The sequence below is a fragment of the Vulpes lagopus genome, chromosome 7 (assembly GCF_018345385.1).
Source record: "Vulpes lagopus strain Blue_001 chromosome 7, ASM1834538v1, whole genome shotgun sequence".
Taxonomy (NCBI): Eukaryota; Metazoa; Chordata; class Mammalia; order Carnivora; family Canidae; genus Vulpes; species Vulpes lagopus.
In genome coordinates, this window is record NC_054830.1 from 112,661,220 (window position 1) to 112,683,766 (window position 22,547).

The window sequence follows — 22,547 nt, forward strand, 5'->3', positions numbered from 1 at the left end:
GCTCTAAGCAACTTGAAATTTTAGGAAGTAAATTAATTATGCAGCTCAGGAGTTAGTTTGCCTAAATTAACACTCAAACTGTACCACTTGTTAGACATGTGAACTTGGACAAGTTGCCCAGCCTTTTATGCAATTTATAGGTAGTAGTCATCCCTACTTTCTGGGGATTCTTTTTTTTTTTTTTTTTTTTTTTTAATTTATTTATGATAGTCAGAGAGAGAGAGAGAGAGGCAGAGACACAGGCGGAGGAAGAAGCAGGCTCCATGCACCGGGAGCCTGATGTGGGATTCGATCCGGGGTCTCCAGGATCGCGCCCTGGGCCAAAGGCAGGCGCCAAACCACTGCGCTACCCAGGGATCCCTTTTCTGGAGATTCTTATGAGGATTATAATGAGCTAATGAATGCAACAATCTGGAAGGACAAAAAAAAACCTCATACATAGCAAATGCCCAAGAACCATTGCTGTTACTCGGGTTGTAAGTGGATTGAGTTGAACAAAGAGACAAATAGGTAGATTTCTGTCCATTCCCTTACCTCTTAGTTCCTGTAGACTTCTCAGCAGCACTTCAGCTCTATGAAAAATGGGAATAATGAACAGAGACTCGGGAACTTGATTAAGTGGCCATAGAAGCTTACCACCATCATTTGGGTAATGGAAAGTAGAAATTGCCTTACAATCATGGGATTTCTTTTTTGGTAATCATCCAGTCTTCAGGTATTTACTCAGTTCTACTCTGTATTCCCAGAGTATCACATAGGATCAGAACAGGTGTAAGACTTGGCCTCTGTCCTGAAGAAACTTTAGCTACTTTTTATGGACGAGAGATTTACGCATACTATGCTATTTGAGAATAGTTGGATATTGAATTAGTATTAAAATCTGAAAGTGAGAGTATTACTAAGTTTAAGAAAGATCTAATAAATACAGGAATAATATACTCAGAAGAGGTAGGAACTTGAATGTGTCTTTGAATATCAAAAAGGAAGGTTTTGTCTTCCTTCTCTAAATGAGACTACATTTTGAAATCTTTTCTAACCTGTGCTTATCTAGCAATTTTTAAAAATCGTATTGTAAGATCATGACAGTGCTCCGGGGTTGAAGCTTTCCCTCCTTCAGTTTTATTTACCCTGGCTTATGTGTTCTTTACTTTGTATTTCAAGTTAACTGTAATTGTAATAAGTAGGTGATTCCCTAAAAGCCCATAGGAATAGATGCATAAATTTATATACAGTATACCCTTTTTCACTTTTTTAGAAAATGAATGGTCATCTCCGGTTATTGAATATTGCCTGTGCTGCAAAGGCCAAGTGGAGACAGGTGGTGCTGCAAAAGGCTTCCCGGGAGTCCCCTCTGCATTTCAGCCTTAACGGAGGGAGTGAGAAGGGCTTTGGTATTTTTGTTGAAGGAGTAGAACCTAGTAGCAAAGCTGCTGATGCTGGACTGAAACGTGGTGATCAGGTAAGTAAATTACCAACTATGTGAATTAAAGCCTTCTTTCAAGTGAGTATCTACTGCTTTTTTCCTCATGTGATACTTCTTCAAGTAAGCATGATCGGTTTAAGGAAATTTAATTAAAAATTAAAATGAGGGGTGCCTCGGTGGCTCAGTCAGTTAAGCTTCTGCCTTTTGGTTAGTTCATGATCTCAGGGTCCTGGAATTGAGCCCCATGGCAGGTTCCCTTGCTCAGCAGGGAGCCGTCTTCTTCCTCTGCTCCCTACTTGTGCTCGCTTTCTCTTTCTCAAATAAAATTTTTATAAATAAATGAATGAATGAATAAAAATTAAAATGTAAGTGGCCAAAGATTGCCATAAATGATGGTGTCAGCTTAAATAGTGTTCATATGGTAACAAAACTATATCCATAAGTAGAGGAAGCCAGGTGAGGGACTAGGAAAAAGGAGACCCTGGGAGGAAGTTGGTGGGGATTTAGTCTATCCATTAAGGCTTTGGGTAGCTGTAGAGCAATGAATGTGTTCCCAGATGTGATTCCTGACAACCTTAAAAAATGCAATGCCTAAGCCCACCTCGGTTTTATTAATCATACTAGTCACATTCTCCAGAGATCCGCTCCAGGAATCTGTATTTTTAACAGAACTCTTTAGGTGATTCTCAGGCACAGCAAAGAATAGTTTCTCAAATTCAGGTGAATCACTTGGGAAGGTTATGTTTTCCCATTTTTAAATTCTGCTTGTTCATTTATATGCATTTAGAATGTAGCTTTGTTTTACTTTTAACTAAACCATGCTAATGAATTCATATTATAAAAAGTGCTGCACTGCAGAGCCAGGAGTGATTTTTTCCCTCGGGAAACATTTGACATGTCTGGAGATATTTTTGATTCTCATGACCTGGGGGTTACTGCTAGCATCTAGAGGCCAGGGATATTTTGCTAATACGCAGCGTACATAAAACACACTGCAGCAGCACATCCCCCACAACAAAGAGTTATCCAGCCCAAATATCAAAGGGTTGAGAAAAAAAACTCATTTAGGGTGAAAATGATCCCATTCTTCCCCTAAGGAAACTTTTTAAAATAGAGATTTCTAGGCCTAACCCCACTCTTGTCATTGAGAATATCTAGTAGCTAGAATTCTAGAGTGAGTGTTTTATTGTTCTAGTATTTTATTTTATTTTTAAAAAATTTTATTTACTTACTCATGATAGAGAGAGAGAGAGGCAGAGACACAGGCAGAGGGAGAAGCAGGCTTCATGCCGGGAGCCCAACACGGGACTCGATTCTGGGACTCTAGGATCGCGCCCTGGGCCAAAGGCAGGCACTAAACCACTGAGCCACCCAGGGATCCTCTGTAGTATTTTATTTTGGACACATTTAAACATATTCACAAAAGAACAGTGAAATCAGATAATTTCATTCTTGAGAGAAAATTTATCAGCTTTTTACTTCTTCCCTCAGTCCTTCCAGTTATTGTTAAAATTATCTGAAATTTTATGTCTAGCTATTGTCATTTTTAGCATTGTTTATCTTCTCTTTTAAGAATACTTTTGACATTTGTATCAACTTAGTTTCATAAGTTTATCACTAACAACCCTGTAGACATTTATACCTATCTTACTGATTTCATTGGTCACCTCCATGTCATCTATGTCTCCATTATTTTGATTCATTTCACAGATGTCTTCTAGTACTTGGTACCTTTTCTAGTACTATACTAAAAAAGGGCAATAGGTACTATAGTTCTTTTTGTTCTTGCATGCTGATAAGGCTTTTGTGGAGCTTAATATTCTTAGATCATAGTTATTTTTCCTTGAGAACTTTGATGTTACAGAAGAGTGTCATATCATCCTAGTATGGTCCAAGAAAGGTCCAAACCAATGTTTATTTTTCTTTTCTAGCTAGCTGTCCCACTACCTGCCACTGCACAGTGAAGCTTATAGATTCTTTGTTTTCTGTCCTTGGAATTCAAAATTTTCATTGAGATATGTTAAGTGTCTTTATCTTTTCATGGTACTAGAAGAGCCATTTTATAGTATGTAGACTCAAGACTTTTTTTCAACTCTGAATTTTACTTCCATGTTTTTTTCCCTTTTCATAATATTTTGCTTCTTAATCTTTTATCCTGTTGGAATCATTGTGTCAATCCCTGACATCTGTCCTCTATGATCCTTTTTTTTCTCATTATGTTTATTTCTTTATCCTTTTTTGTTAGAATTAGTATTTTTTAAGGGAACTTTTGTATGGTTTTGAGGTACAGCCAAGTTTGGGAACCCTTGCTGTGAAGGTTCAGCTGTGTCACCTGGAAGAACCCGTAACAGTGGTGCTTGTTGCTTGAGTTGCTGGTTCATTCAGTACCAGGGAAATGATGTTAGATGTATTCAGAGTATCACTTTTGAATGAGTTATCTCTCTTTTAAATGCAGTAAATTTGCATTTAGAAAATTTCAATAAAATTTACACATAAATACATATGCACTAATTGTATGAGTTGATCTGACATGAAAATGTTTCCTGTGGTGTTTTTTTTTTCTTTTTTTCTTTTTTTTAACAAATGCCTTTAATATGATCTCAGAGGGAATGAACTTTGAAAAAATAGATATTTGGCAAATACAATATAGAGAAAGTTGTAACCCCACTTCTCATAGAGATAACTGTTGTTCATACAAGGGTGCATTTTGTTTAGTTTTCTTCTTTTTTCCACCATGAAACTTAAGGTTGCAGAAGTAATTAATATTGTTTCTCTCTTAATTTATATTTTTCAAATACTTTTCTCAAGATAATGGAAGTAAATGGACAAAACTTTGAAAATATTACATTTGTGAAAGCCCTTGAAATTTTAAGGAATAATACTCATCTTGCACTTACTGTGAAGACCAACATTTTTGGTGAGTTTTATTGTATAAATTGAAGCATTTTGTTTGTTTTTTGGTGGTGTTTGGTTATAAAAAAAGGAGAAAAGTCATTATAATGAGAAAAAAGTAGTAAAATGTAACATGTTTATGTCTAAGCTCTTTGAACATTTTTAGGATTCTTAGTGTTGAGATATGGTAGTATGTATTCTAGAATTTTCATTTTTATTTGTATTTTTTTTGTATTTTAGAAATAAGACTTAAAATCGGTGTACGAGTCTATTAGTCATTTATGAAATGTCTACTGAGGAGATAATACGTACTATACTTTGCTAGGCAGCACCAAGCGACACTTAGAATGATCTGAAAGAAGCATAAAAGTCAGTCAGCCTCTTAAATCCCCTTGCTAATGTACAAATCAAAGTACTGCTAAAGTTAGAATTGCTTTTCTGAAATAATAATATGAATGCCAGATTAGCTGGTTCATGAAAATAAATTGAGTAAAACAATCAGTGAATTCCAAATTTGTAATAACAGTGTAATCTTTCTGTGTAAAAATGCTGGTTACTGTGTTTGCAGTGTGTTTTCATCATGTTTCTGTTTGAATGAAACAAAGACTAAACTTGTAGTTGCATTTTTTTTTTCCTTTTAGGGAAAACTTACTGTAACTTTGTTTCATTAGATACCAGAGAATATTCTCTGAAACTTGAGAAGGGCAATAATAAAAACAGTATAATAATTTGAAAATTATCAAAGAAAATTACCAAAGAAAGCATTTTTTGTGAATAAGGGGAAGAAATTCCTCTAGGTCATTTGGGTTGCAATTTGAAAACTAGGAGTTGAATTTAAAAGCTATGCCTATGGAAAAGGAAGTGTTTTTTTATTTTTTCACTTTGACTCCTTATGCTGTACTTAGTCATAGTGAAAAATGAAACATTTGGTATTTTTCCTCTTTTCACTTGCGTCCTTTCTACTGAATTAAGTCCTTTTAAATCTGATATGTAACTGTCTATTGGCAATTTTCAAATATTATATTTTTTAGAATAAAATCAGTTAGCCTTCACAGTTTCTGGATTTCCTGAGTTTGGACTAGTATCTAGAAACAAAACTTTCGAGTTAAAAAGATTCTGATTTTGAAAAATAAAACAGAGCAAATGATTTAGTCACTCTAAGCTTGACTTTCTCCAGCTGTATTTCATAAGATCCTTATAAGGATCTTCACTCTATCTTATCTGTAACTTTTTATACCAGCACATAATAATTACTAGCTAGTATCAAATACTATTATGTCTAAAAATACAGAGATAGTAAATTTGGTGGATAGTAACATGGCCCCTGGAAGACAGAAAAAGATCTGAAGAATATAAAAGGCAGGGAAGCCTCAGAACTACTTGCCTGGTGAGAAATAATTGCCCAACAGAACTCTAGATTGGATGTGGCAGAGAGTAGGCATTATGTAGTACTGCACAAGGGGTCCCGTGTCCTCAATACCTCATTTCTTATCCTATGCAGAGTATGATCAGTAACTTTTACCCCAAATAAAACACCAAAGAGTATCTCAAAGGAATATTAGTAAAACATTTGTAGAAATGGAACATTTTAGTCTGGATATCGTACTTGGAATAAAACCCTAGTACCTCTGACATTAAAGTGAAGAAAAGTTGCACAGTTAGGTCCTGTATAGAATTCACAGTCAGAATACCTACAGGTAGGAAAACTGGCCAGAAGACAAATATGTTTAGATGATACCAGAGCAAACTATATTTGTTCATTTTGTGTTAGTTAAAACTGATGGCCATGCATAGGAAACCAGGATCATTGAGGAGGCATGGTGGGGAACTCAATAATTACAGATTCTGGAGAAAAATAGTTAATTTAAGGCAGAGAAGAAAAACATTTCCAGAACTGTGCTCAGATTTTAAAATTCACCTCTTAAAACCAGAACAGGGTTTTAAGGAAAAAGAAATAGTCACTGAGAAATAACTCCGAGTGACTTAAAATATGGTATCAAAGACAAAAACATTGAGTAGAGGGAGTAGGTAGTATATTTGAGGAAATCTCCCAGAGTATAGAACGAACGAAAGAAAGAGAGAGAGAGGGAGGGAGAGAGAGAGAGAAAGAAAAGAAAGAAAGAAAGAAAGAAAGAAAGAAAGAAAGAAAGAAAGAAAGAAAGAAAGAAAGAAAGAAAGGGAGAAAGGAAGGAAAGAGAGAGAGAAGAAAGAAAAGAGAGAGAGAAGAAAGAAAAGAAAAGAAGAAAAGAAAAGAAAGCAATGAGCATTATTCCGGGAAATCCAAAAGAAAATATGAAGAATAAAGTATTCATGAAACAATAGCGGGGACCATCCCAAAGTGAAAGAAGAATGTGTGACTCTTCTAATTCAAAGGGCCACCTAAAATCTGAGCAAAATGAATTAAAGAAACTTGTTTTAGCATTCTCTTTCCAGTATTGAAAACAACCAGGAAAGTAAGCATAAATATAAAAAGTAGCTACAAAGAAATATAAAAATCCAAAAAGAGAGCTAAGAACTACCTGACACACCAGAAAGAAGTGTACTGGAGGCCTGGGACATTCACCAGTACAGAAAAGCACCTGCGACAGCCTCTTTGGGCAATAGACTCCCAGGAGAAGGCTAAAGAGTTGGAATCCTGCAGTTGTTAGGAGCACAAAGTCTGCATGTGTCATATCCCTTCCCCCTCTCTGGAAACTATACCCCAAAAAGATGTCTTTTTTTTTTTTTCTCCCATGGACATTTTCAGTCTATAGAATGTAGCTGAGAAAAGGAACTGCTGGGTAAAATCACAGGTTTCTAGTTTAGGGAGCCCACTAGGGCCAGAACACTCTACCATCGCAACCTTTACTGAGGACCTTGAATGGCTAACTCTGAAGTGGGTGTGGGCTCTACTCTAAGCAGCTCAGTAGGACCTCAATTTTTGGTCCTGGCTCTGGCCCCAGACTTCAGGTACCTGGCAAAAGGTACAAGGTACCTTTAAAAAAAGGTTTGTTTTTTAAAACATAAAAATTCTCTTTTGAGGATTCTACCAGTAACCTCTGACTTATAAAAATAGTTTTTCAAACACAAAGTCGAGCAAAAAAAAGGATTGTGAGGCTCCCTTAAAAGTCAGTGTAATGCAACCAACAGAAACAGAACCAAAGGAGGTCCAGAATATCAGACATAGACTATGAGATAATTGTCTTATATCTGTGAAGATAAAAATCAAATAAAGAGTTCCATTTCCAAGTGAGATGGTGTGAATACATGCCACCTTTTATTTCCCACTAAGCTCAACTATAAAACCTGGCCAGAAGCATGATCCTCCCATTCAAGAACTTGGAAAATTCAAAGTCCCACTACAAGCAGTGAATGAATCTATGAAACTTTTATTCTCCTCCTCCACCCCCACCCCCCCACTCCAGTATCCCCTGAGCTGCACTCAAGGCTAGCTGAAACCTGGATATGTGCAGACTAACAAGGATTCAGGAGAAAGCTTGAATGGGAAAGGGAATTCCACAGTTTTTTCCCCTCCTTTTCTCCGTTCTGTCAGGCCTCAGCCTCCAAGTAATCCAGTAGCATTGACAACAGCCTGAAACACAAGGCTGCACAAGCTAGAACTCAGAGGAGAACCTTTTGGACCCTTTAGTGGAGCTGTGGCTTCAAGAAGCCAAGGGCACCTCCATTGTTTTCCCTGGCACACCAGTAGACCTCTGCTCAGGTCCCAGACTGAGGGGTGGCACAAAGGCAACAGATGGAGATAGCTCTCAAAGCTTTCAAAACTGAACATCAGAACCACAGCCCACAGAAGGCTAAACAAAAAGGGGGACATTTTCCATGGCTTATAAACAGAACTCAGAGCAATTGTAACTATAACAAGGATCCTTTGTTATAAGTCTCTGTATTTATCTTGTTTTGGGCTTTGCTCAACTTTGGAACTTATGCATTGATGTCTTTTTGCTTGAAGAAATATTGTGGCCATTATGACTTGAGATACTGCCTTTGCTACTCTGTCTGACTCCTTTCCATGTGAGATCAGTGACTTAGATGTTAAAAGATCTGTGTCCCATACATATCTTACATTCTGTTCTGTTCTTTCCATTTGTTCCTCTCCTTGTGCTTCAATTTGGGTATTTTCTAATGACCTGTTATTAGGTGTTTAAGCTGAGTTTTCCTGTTTTCTTCTGTATCCAGTCTGCTGTTGAACACGTGCAGTGAGCTTACTGTTAGATAATTATTTTTTTAGTCCTAGAATTCCCCTTCGAGGGACACCTGGGTATCTCAGGGTGTGGTCCCAGAGTCCCAGGATCAAATTCCACATCAGACTGCCTTGAGGAGCCTGCTTTGCCCTCTGCCCTATGTCTCTGCCTCTCTCTGTCTCTCATGAATAAATAAATAAAATCTTAAAAAAATAAAAAATAAAAGAATTCCCCTTTTGAATACCTTTTATAAATTCCAGTGGTCTTTTGCATCATGTTTTCACCCACTTTCTCTCTTCCCCTCTATTTTCTTTAATATATTTATAATGGTTATTATAAAACTCTTGTGTGTTCATTACAAAGTTTGGATTATCTTTTCTTCTCTGTATTCCCCCCTCCTCCAGGTTATCTTATTTTGTGTGTCTTACAATGTTTTTTGGTATGTGGTACTTAGTATATGAACAAATCTTAGCAAATAGGGAAATTAATATTTTCTCATGGAAAGCGTTTGCCATTTCCTCTGTTTAAACACATAAGGAGAATTGGGCTGGGTGAGGCTGGGTTACAGAATTGCTTAGACTGTCTCCAGCTTTCAGACTGAGGGTGAGATTTGTCATGTACTTGATCCAGGGACCTTCTCTAATGGTACTTTGTCTCTGAGTGCAGAGAGATTGTGGGAAATTGTATTCTGCTTTCTCGGCCTTGTCCTTGTGCCCTCACCCCCTCTCTCTACCTAAGGCATGGCTTTGGGTTCAGAGTCTGGTAGCTTTTTGTCTTTTTGTTCAAGTTCATCCCTTCACAGATTTTGAACTTAACTTTTGAGCTTTCCCCCCACAAGCAGGAAAATATGTCACATGTTTGTTGCACATCCTTCTCTCTTATGTAGCTTTGTCCCCTCAGTACTGTGAGACTACGAAATTTCCAGCCAGTCCCCAGCCTCCTGCATTGTGCTAAGAGTAGATAGGTCCCGTTGAAATACAGCACTGCTTTGGGGCTTTTTTGTATTCCAGTTTTTTATGCCAGTTCTTGAAGCCATCAGAAGTTCTTTTTCCTCTAGTAGAGTTCCTCTACCTGATTGCTATTTCATGTTTAGACTTTGTACTTAGAGGAGAAAAAGCAGGCAATCTTAGTTTACCATCTTCTTGCTCTAGAATTTTAGCTTGTCTGTCCTCTTAGCTTTCACAGCTTTCTAACGCCTTTGAAAATCTCCCCACTCAGATCATTTAATATTAGCATTTTAATGTTTTAATAAAACTAATACATGTGTAAGTTTTAGAAAATAAAACATTGAAGAAAGGTATAGTGGAACCACACTGTGTACATTATTCTGGATCTTTGCACAAGAGTTGATACAGATTTACTTGTGTAATTGTTGACTAGAAATCTATTGCCGTATTATTATCTATTGAGCTAATGTCATATTGATGGATATTTTAGGTTGTTTTCTAGTTTTTGCTATTTATATTTTTGAAATAAAAATCCTTTGTACTTCTATGCTTAAACAGATATACCGATAAGGTGGGTTAATCTCCATCTACCTCCACTTTTATTTACCATTGTGTAAGAATGCCTCTGCAGTGGATATAATCAACTTTTGGGTTATTGGATCTACATCATTTAATGATGAGGGAAACTGAGCACCTTTTTTACATGTTACCATTTCTTTTCCACAAGGTCTTTTCATTTTCCATTTTTATACTGAGTTTCTTATTTTTTATTGTTTGTGTTATTTTAAAAAAGGACAGTATCTTTTAGTCTTAAAGGTTGCAGATATTTCCACAAGTTGTCTTTTGACTTTGCTTGCTTGTGGTGTGTTGTGTGTGTATGTGTATGTGTGTGTCAGAAAAGTTAGACCTCACCAGAGCATTTTTAGGCCCAATCTACCTGGTTTCCCAGTCATCTTAATTTTCTTGAAGTTTCCTTTTGCAACAGGGACTTGAAACTTGAGATTTCCTCTACCTAGAGTAATTCCTCCTTCCCCTCCCTTTGTCTAGTTAAAGTCTACTCACCTTACTGAACTCTTCTTACACAGTGACTTAATTAGGGATGATTTTCCCTTTCCTGCTACATTCCTTTGGTTATATTCTTTCTGTACCATGCATGTATCTTAGACTTACTGTTCCATAATAGGGGAAATCTGCAGACATTTGGTAGAGTTCCTGGCATGTGTTTGTAGGTCAGTAAATATTTTTTGCGTAAGTGCATATAGATTTTAGCTCTAAACAGCATCTTTACCTTTACCACTAGGCTTAAGATAAAGCAAAATATTCAGAAAGAACTAAAAGGAATTTATTGCTTTTTAATCAAGCAAAATATCTTTAAAAGGTGACTCCTAAAGATTTCTGTTATTTTAAAGACAGAAAATGTGCTTTTCATAAACTTTCTATATGCTTTGGTAATATATCATCCTGGTTGAAATTTTTAAGATGGTCCACTTGTACGACTGAGTATCAAGCTGTTTTATGTTCCAATGCATTAATCTTTAAGTCTTTGTTGGAATCTGACTTGTAATTCATTTGATATCGAAGGAAACTTTTGATTGATTTATCTCTGAAACAACAACAAAAAGATCACAGTTTTCTGTTTTCAGTGCACATTTATACAGTTTAAAGCTTTTCTTCTCTAAAGGTACCAAGTAGTACCATTAAAAGCTATATCTTCTGAAGGCCTGCATATTCAATAATATATAGCTTCATTTTTCTTTTATTCAGACCTTCCCAGACACCATGAGTTTTTAGGTTACCTTCTACATTGGCATTTATTTTTTTAGGTTTTTCTTCCCCTTAGTAGTTGATTTGTCTTATTTAAGAATACATATTTGAAACAACCAAAAGTAATTTTTTCATGACATTGGTTAGTGAAACATAGGTTATATAGGTTATCCTAACTGGAATAGGTGACGCTAATTCCTAATTGTAGTTACTAGATAGTCTTACACAGATTAGTCTTTTTTTCACCTGATTCCAAAGAAGTATAGCTCCCACTGACAACGTGAAAAATCTGATCTAGGCAGAGATTGCAAGACAGGCACAACTTCCAGTGTGCTTTCACTTTCCTTAAGGATGAAATAACTCTTCAGACTTTGAGTTAACATGAAGTTACCTAACAATGATAGGTCATTTGCTTCAGACCCCTGTAGTGAATTTTTATTAGCTTCTTTACTCAGTGATAGAACTCTCATAAATGTGATCTCGAGGAAATTGTCATTTATTATGAAATTTAGTGCTTCTGATTTCTGGTAAAAACTGGTCCAGCAAAACTTTTTTTTTTTAATGGCTAAATTTTACAAAACTGAGCCTCACTACAGTATTTCTATCTCGTCTCAAATTATATATACTTTAAGGAATAACATGTAAATAATAAAATCTAAATACTTGTTTCTATAAAATTTCAGTTGACTAGCAATTATATTATTATTATTATGTAGCAGTTCTTGCTAAATAGGAAGCCCTGGGCTTTTCAAATATTCTGCCTGCCCACTTCCATGTTTGCCAGTGACTCTTTTATCACTTTTGGACAATATCAGAAGTATGGTCGTTTATAAAAACTGAAGCAAGGGACACCTGGCTGGCTCACTTGGTAGAACACGCAGCTCTAGATCTCAGGGTCATGAGTTCGAGCCCTAATTTGGGCAGGGAGCCTACTTTTTAAAAACAATTGGAATATGTTCTTATGGGTGCCTGGCAGGTTCATTTGGTGGAGCATATGACTCTTGATATTGGGGTCATGGGTTTGAACCCCAGGTTGGGTATCAAGATTACTTAAAAATCTTAAAAAACTGAAAAGTGGGATATGGCTGATCAAGGATTAGTATACATTTTCTAATGTTTAATGAATGAGACTAAAAGGCCATGTAATAGAAAGTGACTTTATCTTTCAAATTTGTTGTTCCTATGAAATCTTGCTAATGAAAAGAAATGACAAGTTTATTTATTTATTTCCACAGTGTTCAAAGAATTACTTAGTAGGACTGAACAAGAAAAATCTGGTGTTCCTCATATTCCTAAAATTGCTGAAAAAAAAAGTAATCGCCATTCAATCCAGGATGTACCAGGAGATATTGAACACACATCACAGGAGAAAGGAAATAAGAAAATAAAAGCAAACACTGTTTCCGGTGGAAGAAACAAAATTAGGAAAATTTTGGATAAAACACGGTTTAGTATCTTACCTCCAAAACTGTTTAGGTAGGTAATGCTAATCTCAGTGATGTAATAAACATTTTCCAATTGACTGTAAAATTTTATTTGGGGGATGGGAATTTGGGGTCAGTGTTGGTTTTTATAAAACTAATGCATCATAAAATCTGTAAGTAATCCACAAATAAGAAAATAAATTCCCAATATGTTTCCATTGTTTCTATGATATTACCACTGCTAGATTATATATTCTTCCAGTAGCTTTGTTTTGAATTTTAGGAATGACTACCCGTTTTAGTTTTTGAAATCTTGTGTATTTTTGGTCTAATTTCAGTCCTTTGATGTACAAATTGGGACATCTTAAAACTTAGGGATACCTTTGCTGATACTAGTTTTTTGTCCTTTAAATCATCTTTTTCTTATTGCACTATTTATTCCTTCCTGAATTCTAAGTGACCTTTTTAATCAAAATGTTTCTATTTCTAAATTGAGAGGTCATCAAAACTGAATAAAACCTTGAGATTTTATTTTATTTTATTTTAATTTAATTTTTATTTATGATAGTCATACAGAGAGAGAGAGAGAGAGAGGCAGAGACATAGGCAGAGGGAGAAGCAGGCTCCATGCACCGGGAGCCTGACATGGGATTCAATCCCGGGTATCCAGGATCGCGCCCTGGGCCAAAGACAGGCGCCAAACCGCTGCGCCACCCAGGGATCCCAAACCTTGAGATTTTAAATAGAAGTCTCTAAAATACTTAAGGAATCAGTGACACTTAGGAATTCAGTGACACTGAAGTGTCACTACTGGGAATGAGTCTAGCATATATATTATATCTATATATTTTACGTGAGCTACTTAAAAGAATCACAAAAGTTCTAATCAAGTTTAGTACTTAGCACGTAGAAGGCACTTAGTATTTGTAGAATAATTTAAGACAGTGAATGAGAAAAAAAGAAAAGGAAAAGAAAGCATATTCAAGTACAACATACTTACAGAGAATATTTGACTCCTGGTAGTTCCCAGCACTATGCTCAGTGAGAATTATAGAGCTTAAAAGAGGTAGTTCCTAACTCTCAGGAATTCATATCATGAACCCTTTATTCTCCACACAGTATACACTAGGCATAGTGTCCAACTATAGAACTGTAGAAAGAGCAAGTTTTTTATTCTCCAAGAGTTGATGATCTAAAAAGGGAGAGCAAACATTACAGGATGATAAATGTTTTGATACATACAAAGGCAAGAACAAGCTTGGTAGGTTAGGTAGAGTGTATTTGTGTGTGTCATATAGTGATGAAGCAGGAGAGATAGATAAGTGGTACATTATGATGAACTTTAAATATTTTACTGAAGATATGGACTCCCTTCATGTCATCGGAGGGAGCCATAGAGGCTCTGTTAGTTGTGTTTGGTGGTTTGGGGTTGACAGTGCAGCATGATGTAGTAGTAGTAATAGCAAGGACACTAATTAGGAGGCAACTTGGAAGTAGGTAGATATCAACTCCCAACTTTTTAGAGTTCAAGATCTCAAAGAGTGCCTGATCAGAAAATGCTCTTCCTGAGTTCTTATTTCCAGTTGGAAACATATTTGTTTTTTATTTAATTTGGGGCTCACAGAGAATTGACACATCCTGAGCTCTGCTCTTAAATGTCACTCATTTCTACAGTCTGTTACTTATTGTTTCTTAGCAACTGCCCTCCTTGAGGTAAGTTTATAAAAATGATAACTTTAAAATAGTAAAGTTCGGGATCCCTGGGTGGCGCAGCGGTTTGGCGCCTGCCTTTGGCCCAGGGCGCGATCCTGGAGACCTGGGATCGAATCCCACGTCGGGCTCCCGGTGCATGGAGCCTGCTTCTCCCTCTGCCTGTGTCTCTGCCTCTCTCTCTCTCTGTGACTATCATAAATAAATTAATTAATTAAAAAAATAAAATAAAATAGTAAAGTTCTTTTAATATTGAGCATACTGTAGTATGATAGCAGGATAGCAAGCACTGGAAGAATAGTCTTATTCTTATGAATGAGAATTAAGTAAGGAGAATATAAGAGGGGCTAGCTCACAATATAAAGATAGAAGACTATTTTGGATGACCAGAAGCTTTATAAGGGCAATGAGCAAAAGGGAAAACAGAGGACCAGAAGGCAGAGAAGAGTTCACAAAGGGAGTTCTCAGGAGGTAATGCCTTGTGTGTGTGCATATAGTAATGAAGCAGGAGAGATAGTTAAGTGCTATCCATTGCTGGAAGAGATAGATAAGTGCTTTTCCATGGCTGGAAATCCTGGTGGATTTGGTGTAGAATACATACTGTCTTTCTTAACTGGTTTTTATTTGAACAGGGGCATAATTGTGACATTTTCTGTAGAATCAGAGAACAGTGGTTTAACTGACTTTTGCTTGTTTAGTGTCAGATTCCAGTCAGCTCTGTCTGAAGGTCAGGCAACTGATCTCTACAGTATCTCCTTTAGGGCATGGGAATTGGTTTTACTGCTGGATTCTATCTTCAGTTACAGTAGAAGTCATAGAAATTAATGTGGCCAAGAGCAGTCATTTGAGTATTTTAAGCATTATTTCTTTATATTGGTACCCCGCAGAATGAAAAATCTAGTAGAAATAGTTCACTCAGAAGGGAATTTTTTTTTTCCATTTAGTGATGTATTGAGTCTCTTGTGCCAATAGGCTATTGGCTATGAATGAAAACATTAATAAAATACTGCACTTCAGGAGTTAATATTAAACTATCTTTTCTAAACATGTTTCAGTGAAGTAAAATGCTAATAATTTCAGCCATATAAATCCCCCCAAAATAGGTTATTTTAGTAGAAATCATAAAGGTTTTCTACTGGAGCCTGTTTTACAGAGAAAACTAATTTGTCAGACTGGTTGCTTTGCAGTTTTGAGAATGAATGTATGTCCTGTTTCTTGGTACTTGATCATTACAAATGAATTACGGTAGCTTTTAATAGATACACACAAAAAAATCACTAAAACTTCAGTGGAAAATAAGGCAGAGGATGTGAATCACGTATGCTGTATCAATAGCAATCAAGGATACACAATTTATTTTTAAAACATTTGTTTCTTCACAGATTGACAAGAGAATAGTCAGGGCCCGAATTGATAATATCAGACAGATAATAAGCTCAGACTGCTTGGAATTATGAAACCATGCAACCTTTCCTTTAAGCATTTGGGCATTTTTTAACTGAGAGTTTTAAAAATATTCATGCCTTTGAGTCAGTAATTCCATTTCTAATAATTAGGTGAAGATCTATATACAGATGTTCTTAGTAGTATTATCTGTAATGAAACAAAATTGGAAATACCCTAGATGTCTAGCTACAAGGGATTGGTTAAATAGATTGTGCTATATATTGTAAAAATAACTGAAAGGAAAAATATTACATATTTTTTTAATTTATCTATAGGGTGTGGTGTTATAATTTTCTCTTCTTGTTCACTATATTTTTTAAATTTTCTACTATGAATATTTTTTAAGTGAGAAAAAAATTTTAATGAATTTAGTTCCACAATCCTGAGTATCTCCTATGTGTCAGGGTTCTTTGAAAGGAGGCCCTTGATCCCTGCCTTTTGCAGTGCTCAGTTCTCTTAAGAGTTGTCATAGAAATACTGGAAGAAAAAGTACCTGCATCTGTCAGACAAGCAAAGAATATGAAAGGAAGGAAGGAACAAATAGTTGAGATACGAATAGATAATACCCAAAGTCCCTAACCATGACATAATTTTAAAATGAAAGAATTCTCCTAAAAATTGCAAGTGGAAAAAATTTACTCATTTTCAGGAACCTCTGTGAATGACATAGCAATGGGTATTTATTGACTTGAGAATATTTCAAAATTTAGGAAAACCAATGTCCTATTTTTTTAAATCACTCAGCTTTTAGTTTTCTTTTTTTTAATAGCCTTTTCAGTTTCATAATATGAAACTAAAATACAATTTTTATTCTACGTGGATTTAGTGTTGGGGACTATCGAGGAATTTTTCAAAACTATCTTTGTTTCTGTTACTGCATCATCTTCTCAGGAGACTGTTTTGGTAAGAAATGACATAATTGCAAATGGACTTTATCAGTTCAGCTTCCAAACAAGCATGGATATTTTGCCAATTAGATACTGTTTCATTCATGTCATAGCATGAGTTGTACATAACATTAGTGTAGTTTTCATTTATACATGCTCATACCTTAATTACCGTGAATTTATAACCAGCTTTACATTATTATATCTGTACAGTGTCCTGTCTTTGTTTATTAAAAAGCAGAGGTAATGTTAAATAACATCAGTAAAAGAGAGAAGGACTTTTTAGTGTTTCATGCACTTTTCTCAGTCTCCATTGTGAATTCCATCTTACTGCAACTATTGCAGCCAATTCCCTTTAATAGAAAATTATAACTTTTTAACCTTGTTAAATTGCTTCTACTGTGGTTATTGATAGGATTGGCTAACTTTTTTAATAGTTTGCTTCTTTGGATTCAGTTACTTGACCCTCTGTGTTCAAAGATTGGCAGATTGTTTTTGTAAATAAATTAAATTAGAAAGCTTGTTATGTTTTTAAATATTTATTTTCCATATAATTTAAATTGTTGGAGATTACTTACAAAGCTGTAAGTACAATTTTCTCTGAAAGCCACCTTCCATTTTCTCTCATACCTAACCTTGAAACATTTAGCTCTGATCTTTAGCAACACACACCAAATTATAAGGAACTAATTTAGCATAAGCACAAATTCCTATCAGATATTGTATTTTCTTAGCCTTATTTCTGTCAGGTTAGACTGCTTTCTCTCCCCAGGTAAACACTTCCTGTTTCTATAGTCCCTGTTGTATTCACCTGCGTTCTCTGTTTTTCAGTATGAATTCCTTAAAAATTCTTTCTGGTGTGTACTGTTTTATTTTAACTTTAGTAAAAGTACTTCACTATTTTCTTAAAAGTTGGAATTGTATGTTCCTCTCTTCCAAAATCTTTACCTACATAACCTAATTTAATCCTTAAGGCAGCTCTGGGAGAGATAGTATCAGTCACATTTTTAGATGAGGAAACCAAGGTCCAGAAACAAATTTCTCTGAGGTCATATAGCTAATAACTCAAATTTATATATATGTATGTATGTATAAATATATATGTATATATGCATATATAATACATATATATATGTATATATATGCATAGCTGGCTCTTGAGACACATACTTTTGCTTTCTTCCATGTCTTCATGCTTTTCCCTGACTCCTTTGCAGTCTTGCTTGTCCTAGGTCTCTCTTCCTTGTCTGGCTGCTAGCAGTCCTTTAGTTGTTTATTTAACTGTCCTCTGCACTTCATCTGGCATAGTTTCCTAATCTGCCTAAATCCTATTTTTTACTTCTAACATATTCTAGATGTATCTCCTACCACTCATTTAATCCATTCCATGGTAACAGGTAAGTATTCTGTGATACTTCTGTATGTGTAACAAGTACTAGGTAGAACACTACATTGAATAAAACATAGATGAGAATTAATGTTAACCTAAACAATTGGTTTAACCCTTTAACGTATTTTTCCTGTTAAGTATAAATGTAACAAATATTATTAAAAGCAGCAATTCAAAACCATAAATCCTTTAGAAGGTGCCTGGGTTATTATAAGGTCATTTGGCAGTAATGCACCTATTATCTAATGAATGAAATGCTGGGGTGTGGAGTCAGGGTGGCCTTGCTAGGTCTTATGCTGACTTCCCAAGTGAGGAAGACATTCTTCCCCCTCCCCCCTCCCCACCCCCCCCCCACCCACCCCCCCCCACCCCCCACCCCCGGCTTTCCCCTCTTCAAGCCCAGAGCCTCTCTGGAGTCTGAGAAGGTACCAGGTGCACTGTGGGAGGCCTTGCTCATGTTGTGCTTTCTCAGGATCTTAGAAAGGCCTGGAAGGTTGCTGTATCCTCTGAAGCCAGGCAGGAAGCCACAGGTTGGATCCCAGGTCCCACACCCATGCCGGGGTGGGGGCTGGCTTCTCAACTTCTAAAGTGTTTTAAAAGAGGAGTGTTTTATTTTCCTAAATATGACCATTTAATTGATATTTTGGAAACCTTTAAAGGGAATTAACTTTAGAGGACTTGCTTTCTGCTGTGGTCTGGGTGTTCTCATCTAGGGAACAGGTAAATAATTAGACTTGAGGTAACACACAAAAAATAATGTGTCCTTAGAATAAACTTTAGAGACTATATGATTAGACTATATGATTCTTTTTCCTCTATTTTGATTTCTGGTCCTCTTTGTTCCTCTTTCTACTTGTCACATGTACCCAGTGTTCACTGTTTTTCTGTGTGCTGTCTCTCCTAATTTCCCCATTTTCACTGGTTTGGGCAATTCTCAGGTTATTCATACATTTAAAGACTTCTCTTGTTTTTTGCTTGGACCTGGCCCCCTTGTTTTCTACAACCTGCTGTTTTTGGTTCAGATTTAGATCCATCTCTGTCCTTTGCCCAGAAGATCACCAACCTATTAGGTTGAGAGTGCAGACTTTGCTGTAGTGTTATACATTGTTGGATACATGCATTAGTGTTCACCAAACTAGCTGATCTTAAAGGCTCCCTGAATGTTCAGGTTTAATTTCTCTACCAAAACCAACAGAAATGCAGAATGACTGTTTCTTTATGAGGTAGTAGAATTACTTAGATGTATAGGTTAAATGTTTAGTATATAAGTAAATTTTACTTTAGTGTATTCATTATTAATAGTCCTGTTTTTTAAATTGCTGTAATTATATAATTTTTTTAAGTCACCACTTTGAATTGGTCTTCATGCCTTAGTGTACAAAGGAAAGAAATGTTTACCCCATTAAGAATTCTCAAATACTTTAAAGTGATATGTGACATTCTTTTGAAGTGATGGAGGCCTGAGCCAGTCACAAGATGACAGCATTGTGGGAACAAGACACTGCAGGCACAGTCTGGCTATCATGCCTATTCCTGGAACACTCTCATCCAGCAGCCCTGATCTCTTGCAGCCTACCACCAGCATGTTGGATTTTTCTAATCCTTCAGGTAATTTTTATTTGTGATTTCATATAGCCATTTTGTTGCCAAAGTGACAAATTAGGTGGTGGAGCCTTGTGTATCAAATAGTATATTTGCTTACATCCCTCTTATGTCAAGGTTATGACTTATTGCAAAAGTCTAAAGAGAACATTGTGTGTTTTTGTATAAGCTGGAATGGAATGGTGCTTACTCCAATATGAAGTAGAAGTAAATAGAAAAGACATTACATTTAGGTGTCTTTTGGTAACCCTTATCAGAGCAGTGAAATGAAAGCAGTTATGAAATGCTTCGCAGTCAAGAAACAAATTATCCAGGGTGTGGAAAAGGGGAAGGGAATTTATTGTAGGCTCAGTGGCCTCATCTGTGATGTACTGAAATGTGTTAGTAATTTTCTAGAAACACATTTTTCAAATAAGTCAATCGGAGAAGGACAAAATAAGTCAATCGGAGAAGGACAAACAGTGTATGTTCTCATTCATTTGGGGAATATGAATAATAGTGAAAGGGAATATAAAGAAAGGGAAAAGAAATGTTGGGAAATATCAGGAAGGGAGACAGAACATAAAGACTCCTAACTCGGGGAAACGAACTAGGGGTGGTTGAAGGGGAGGAGGGCGGGTGTTGGAGGGGAATGGGTGACGGGCACTGAGGTGGACACTTGATGGGATGAGCACTGGGTGTTTTTCTGTATGTTGGTAAATTGAACACCAATAAAAATTAATTAAAAAAAAAAAAAAAAAGAAACACATTTTTCCCCCAGCACCTGAAGCTAGAGTTTTATTGTCATGTGTTGTTAATTAAATATACTACTAGCATCTTTTCATTACTTTTTTTGGGTTTAAACATCATATGGGACATCAAGTTAATTTTTCTGCATCTATTCATGCCCCGAGGCAGAAATTGTTACTTACCAGTATAATATAAAATGTCATTACAAGAAAGAAAAACTTAGGAATTATTAGTATATCCATCACTGGAAAGGATTTGAGATTGCTTTCAGTAGAAGACACATACAACTAAAACTGAAATGTATAATTGGGTCCAAGAAGAGAAAAAAGGTAGGTCTACAGAGATTAGCGTAGTTGTGATTCAGCTTCAGTTTTCATGCTGAAGTTTCTAACAGCTATTGTCAAAAGGGAGGAAGCTCAATTATATGAATCTGAGTATTAGAAAGGAGGGAATATAAGTGTAATAGTAAAGTTTATAGCAGCTTGAATAAAAACTGGACATAACATAAAAACACAGTTTGGTGAAATTCATTCTGTACATTGGGTTTTGTTTTTGTTTTTTTAATTTCAATTGCCTCTTAAATATTAGAGAGTACTAAACCCAATAATCTGTCTTTGACACATCCTTCTCTTGACATGACTGCCACTGTTCTTTCTGGAGCAAAGATTTTAATGAATCATTACTTTGTTTTAGGAATTTCTAGTGCTTCTTGTATTAGTCAAGCTTCAGTCATAAGCAGATACTTAATCAATTTAATAAAAGGAATTGTTGAGGTATAAAGTTAACTATTTACCTAAAATGGTAAAGAAGCAAATACTAAGAAGAAACATAAAGCAGCAATTCTTTCCATTCTCTAATTTGACAATTGCTTTTGATGCCTCTTTTTTGGCATAATCTAAGAGGTGGCCAGTTGGCAAAGAAGAATGTGGTTTTACACAGTCTGAGCCCCATCATGACAAGGCAGAGTGGATTTGTAACCTTCAGTAACATAATAATTGTCAATGTCCAGTTTTTACAGCATGATTGTAAATCCCCTTGGGGTTTAATGGCCTTCTGTTCCTGCCATTATCCCCACTCTAACCTCATCTGTCTTTCCTGAGTGTGGCACATATCTTCACAACTGTGATTTCTTTGCTCATGCTTTATGCTGCCTGTGGTGTTCTCTGCTTACATATCCTGAGAACTTTTTCTTCTTCCATGATGCTGACCTCAAATGTTACCTTATCTAGGAAGGCAGTCCCTCTTTTCCCAGAAATCTTTAGCACATTTTCATTGTCTTTCTTACATTGCTTTCAAGTAGGAGCATGGAAATTTATTTTCATGAATTTGTCTATTTCCCGTAGCAGTACTTCTTACATAACACTCACAAATAAGATATTTTTACACTACCAAAGTACATACTAAGTGCATACTTCCGTAAGATGTTATTTAGGGACAGATGATTTTTAAATTAAATGATTTTTATGGCTGCATTTTTGTCAGTGGTATATCTAGAAGTGGGAGTGAGGAAATAAGGTATGGTTGTAGAGAGAGCACAGAGCGGTTATTTCGGGATTTAGCTGGGAGAACGAAGGGAAGAAGTTGGAATTACTAAAATTTAGACACTGTAAGCCCCATTGAACTGAAATACAGATTTTTGAAGAGGAAGTGCTACTCAATTTAATTGATTGCATAGTTTGGTCATTGAAAACATGATGAAAGAGCCAAAGATGCTCTTATAAAAATCTGTTCAGAAAAGGTCCATCTACAAAGCTCAGTCTTCAGCCTGCATCCATACCAGCAATATAATGAACACATACAAGATAAGTATTTAACTTATAAATTATGTTTTTAAACTCCAAAATATGCAACTTTATGAAACCGTTTTCGTGGTGCTGTTAAATCTGTGTTGAGTAAAATACTCATTACCACTTGTTTCTAAATCAGTTCCGTGAATTATAGAGTACAGCGCCGGATTTTAGGTTAGCTGTGTATGTCACATGTGTATATATTACAGTACATGTGTGACATCAGCCAGGTCTGATTAACTTGCTGTTCATCTCAGCTATGTTTATGCTGCTTGTTTAAAGTTGTTGTTAGAGAGTAGGGTTAAAGCCACAGAACTGTTAATAGTTTGCTTTTGATTTCTGACTTTTCTGTGATTTTGCTTTGTTTT

General features: G+C 35.9%; 1 protein-coding gene across 10 annotated transcripts in view; it reads left to right on the top strand.

The window, feature by feature from the left end:
• Positions 1-22,547, top strand: part of RAPGEF6 (Rap guanine nucleotide exchange factor 6) — a 186,534-nt gene that overhangs the window by 116,284 nt on the left and 47,703 nt on the right. For all 10 annotated transcript variants that reach the window (XM_041762080.1, XM_041762085.1, XM_041762081.1 and 7 more), the window contains 4 exons: positions 1,256-1,459; positions 4,232-4,340; positions 12,440-12,680; positions 19,512-19,669. In XM_041762080.1, coding sequence (XP_041618014.1) covers positions 1,256-1,459; positions 4,232-4,340; positions 12,440-12,680; positions 19,512-19,669 — 712 coding nt within the window. The remainder of the gene's footprint in view (positions 1-1,255; positions 1,460-4,231; positions 4,341-12,439; positions 12,681-19,511; positions 19,670-22,547) is intronic.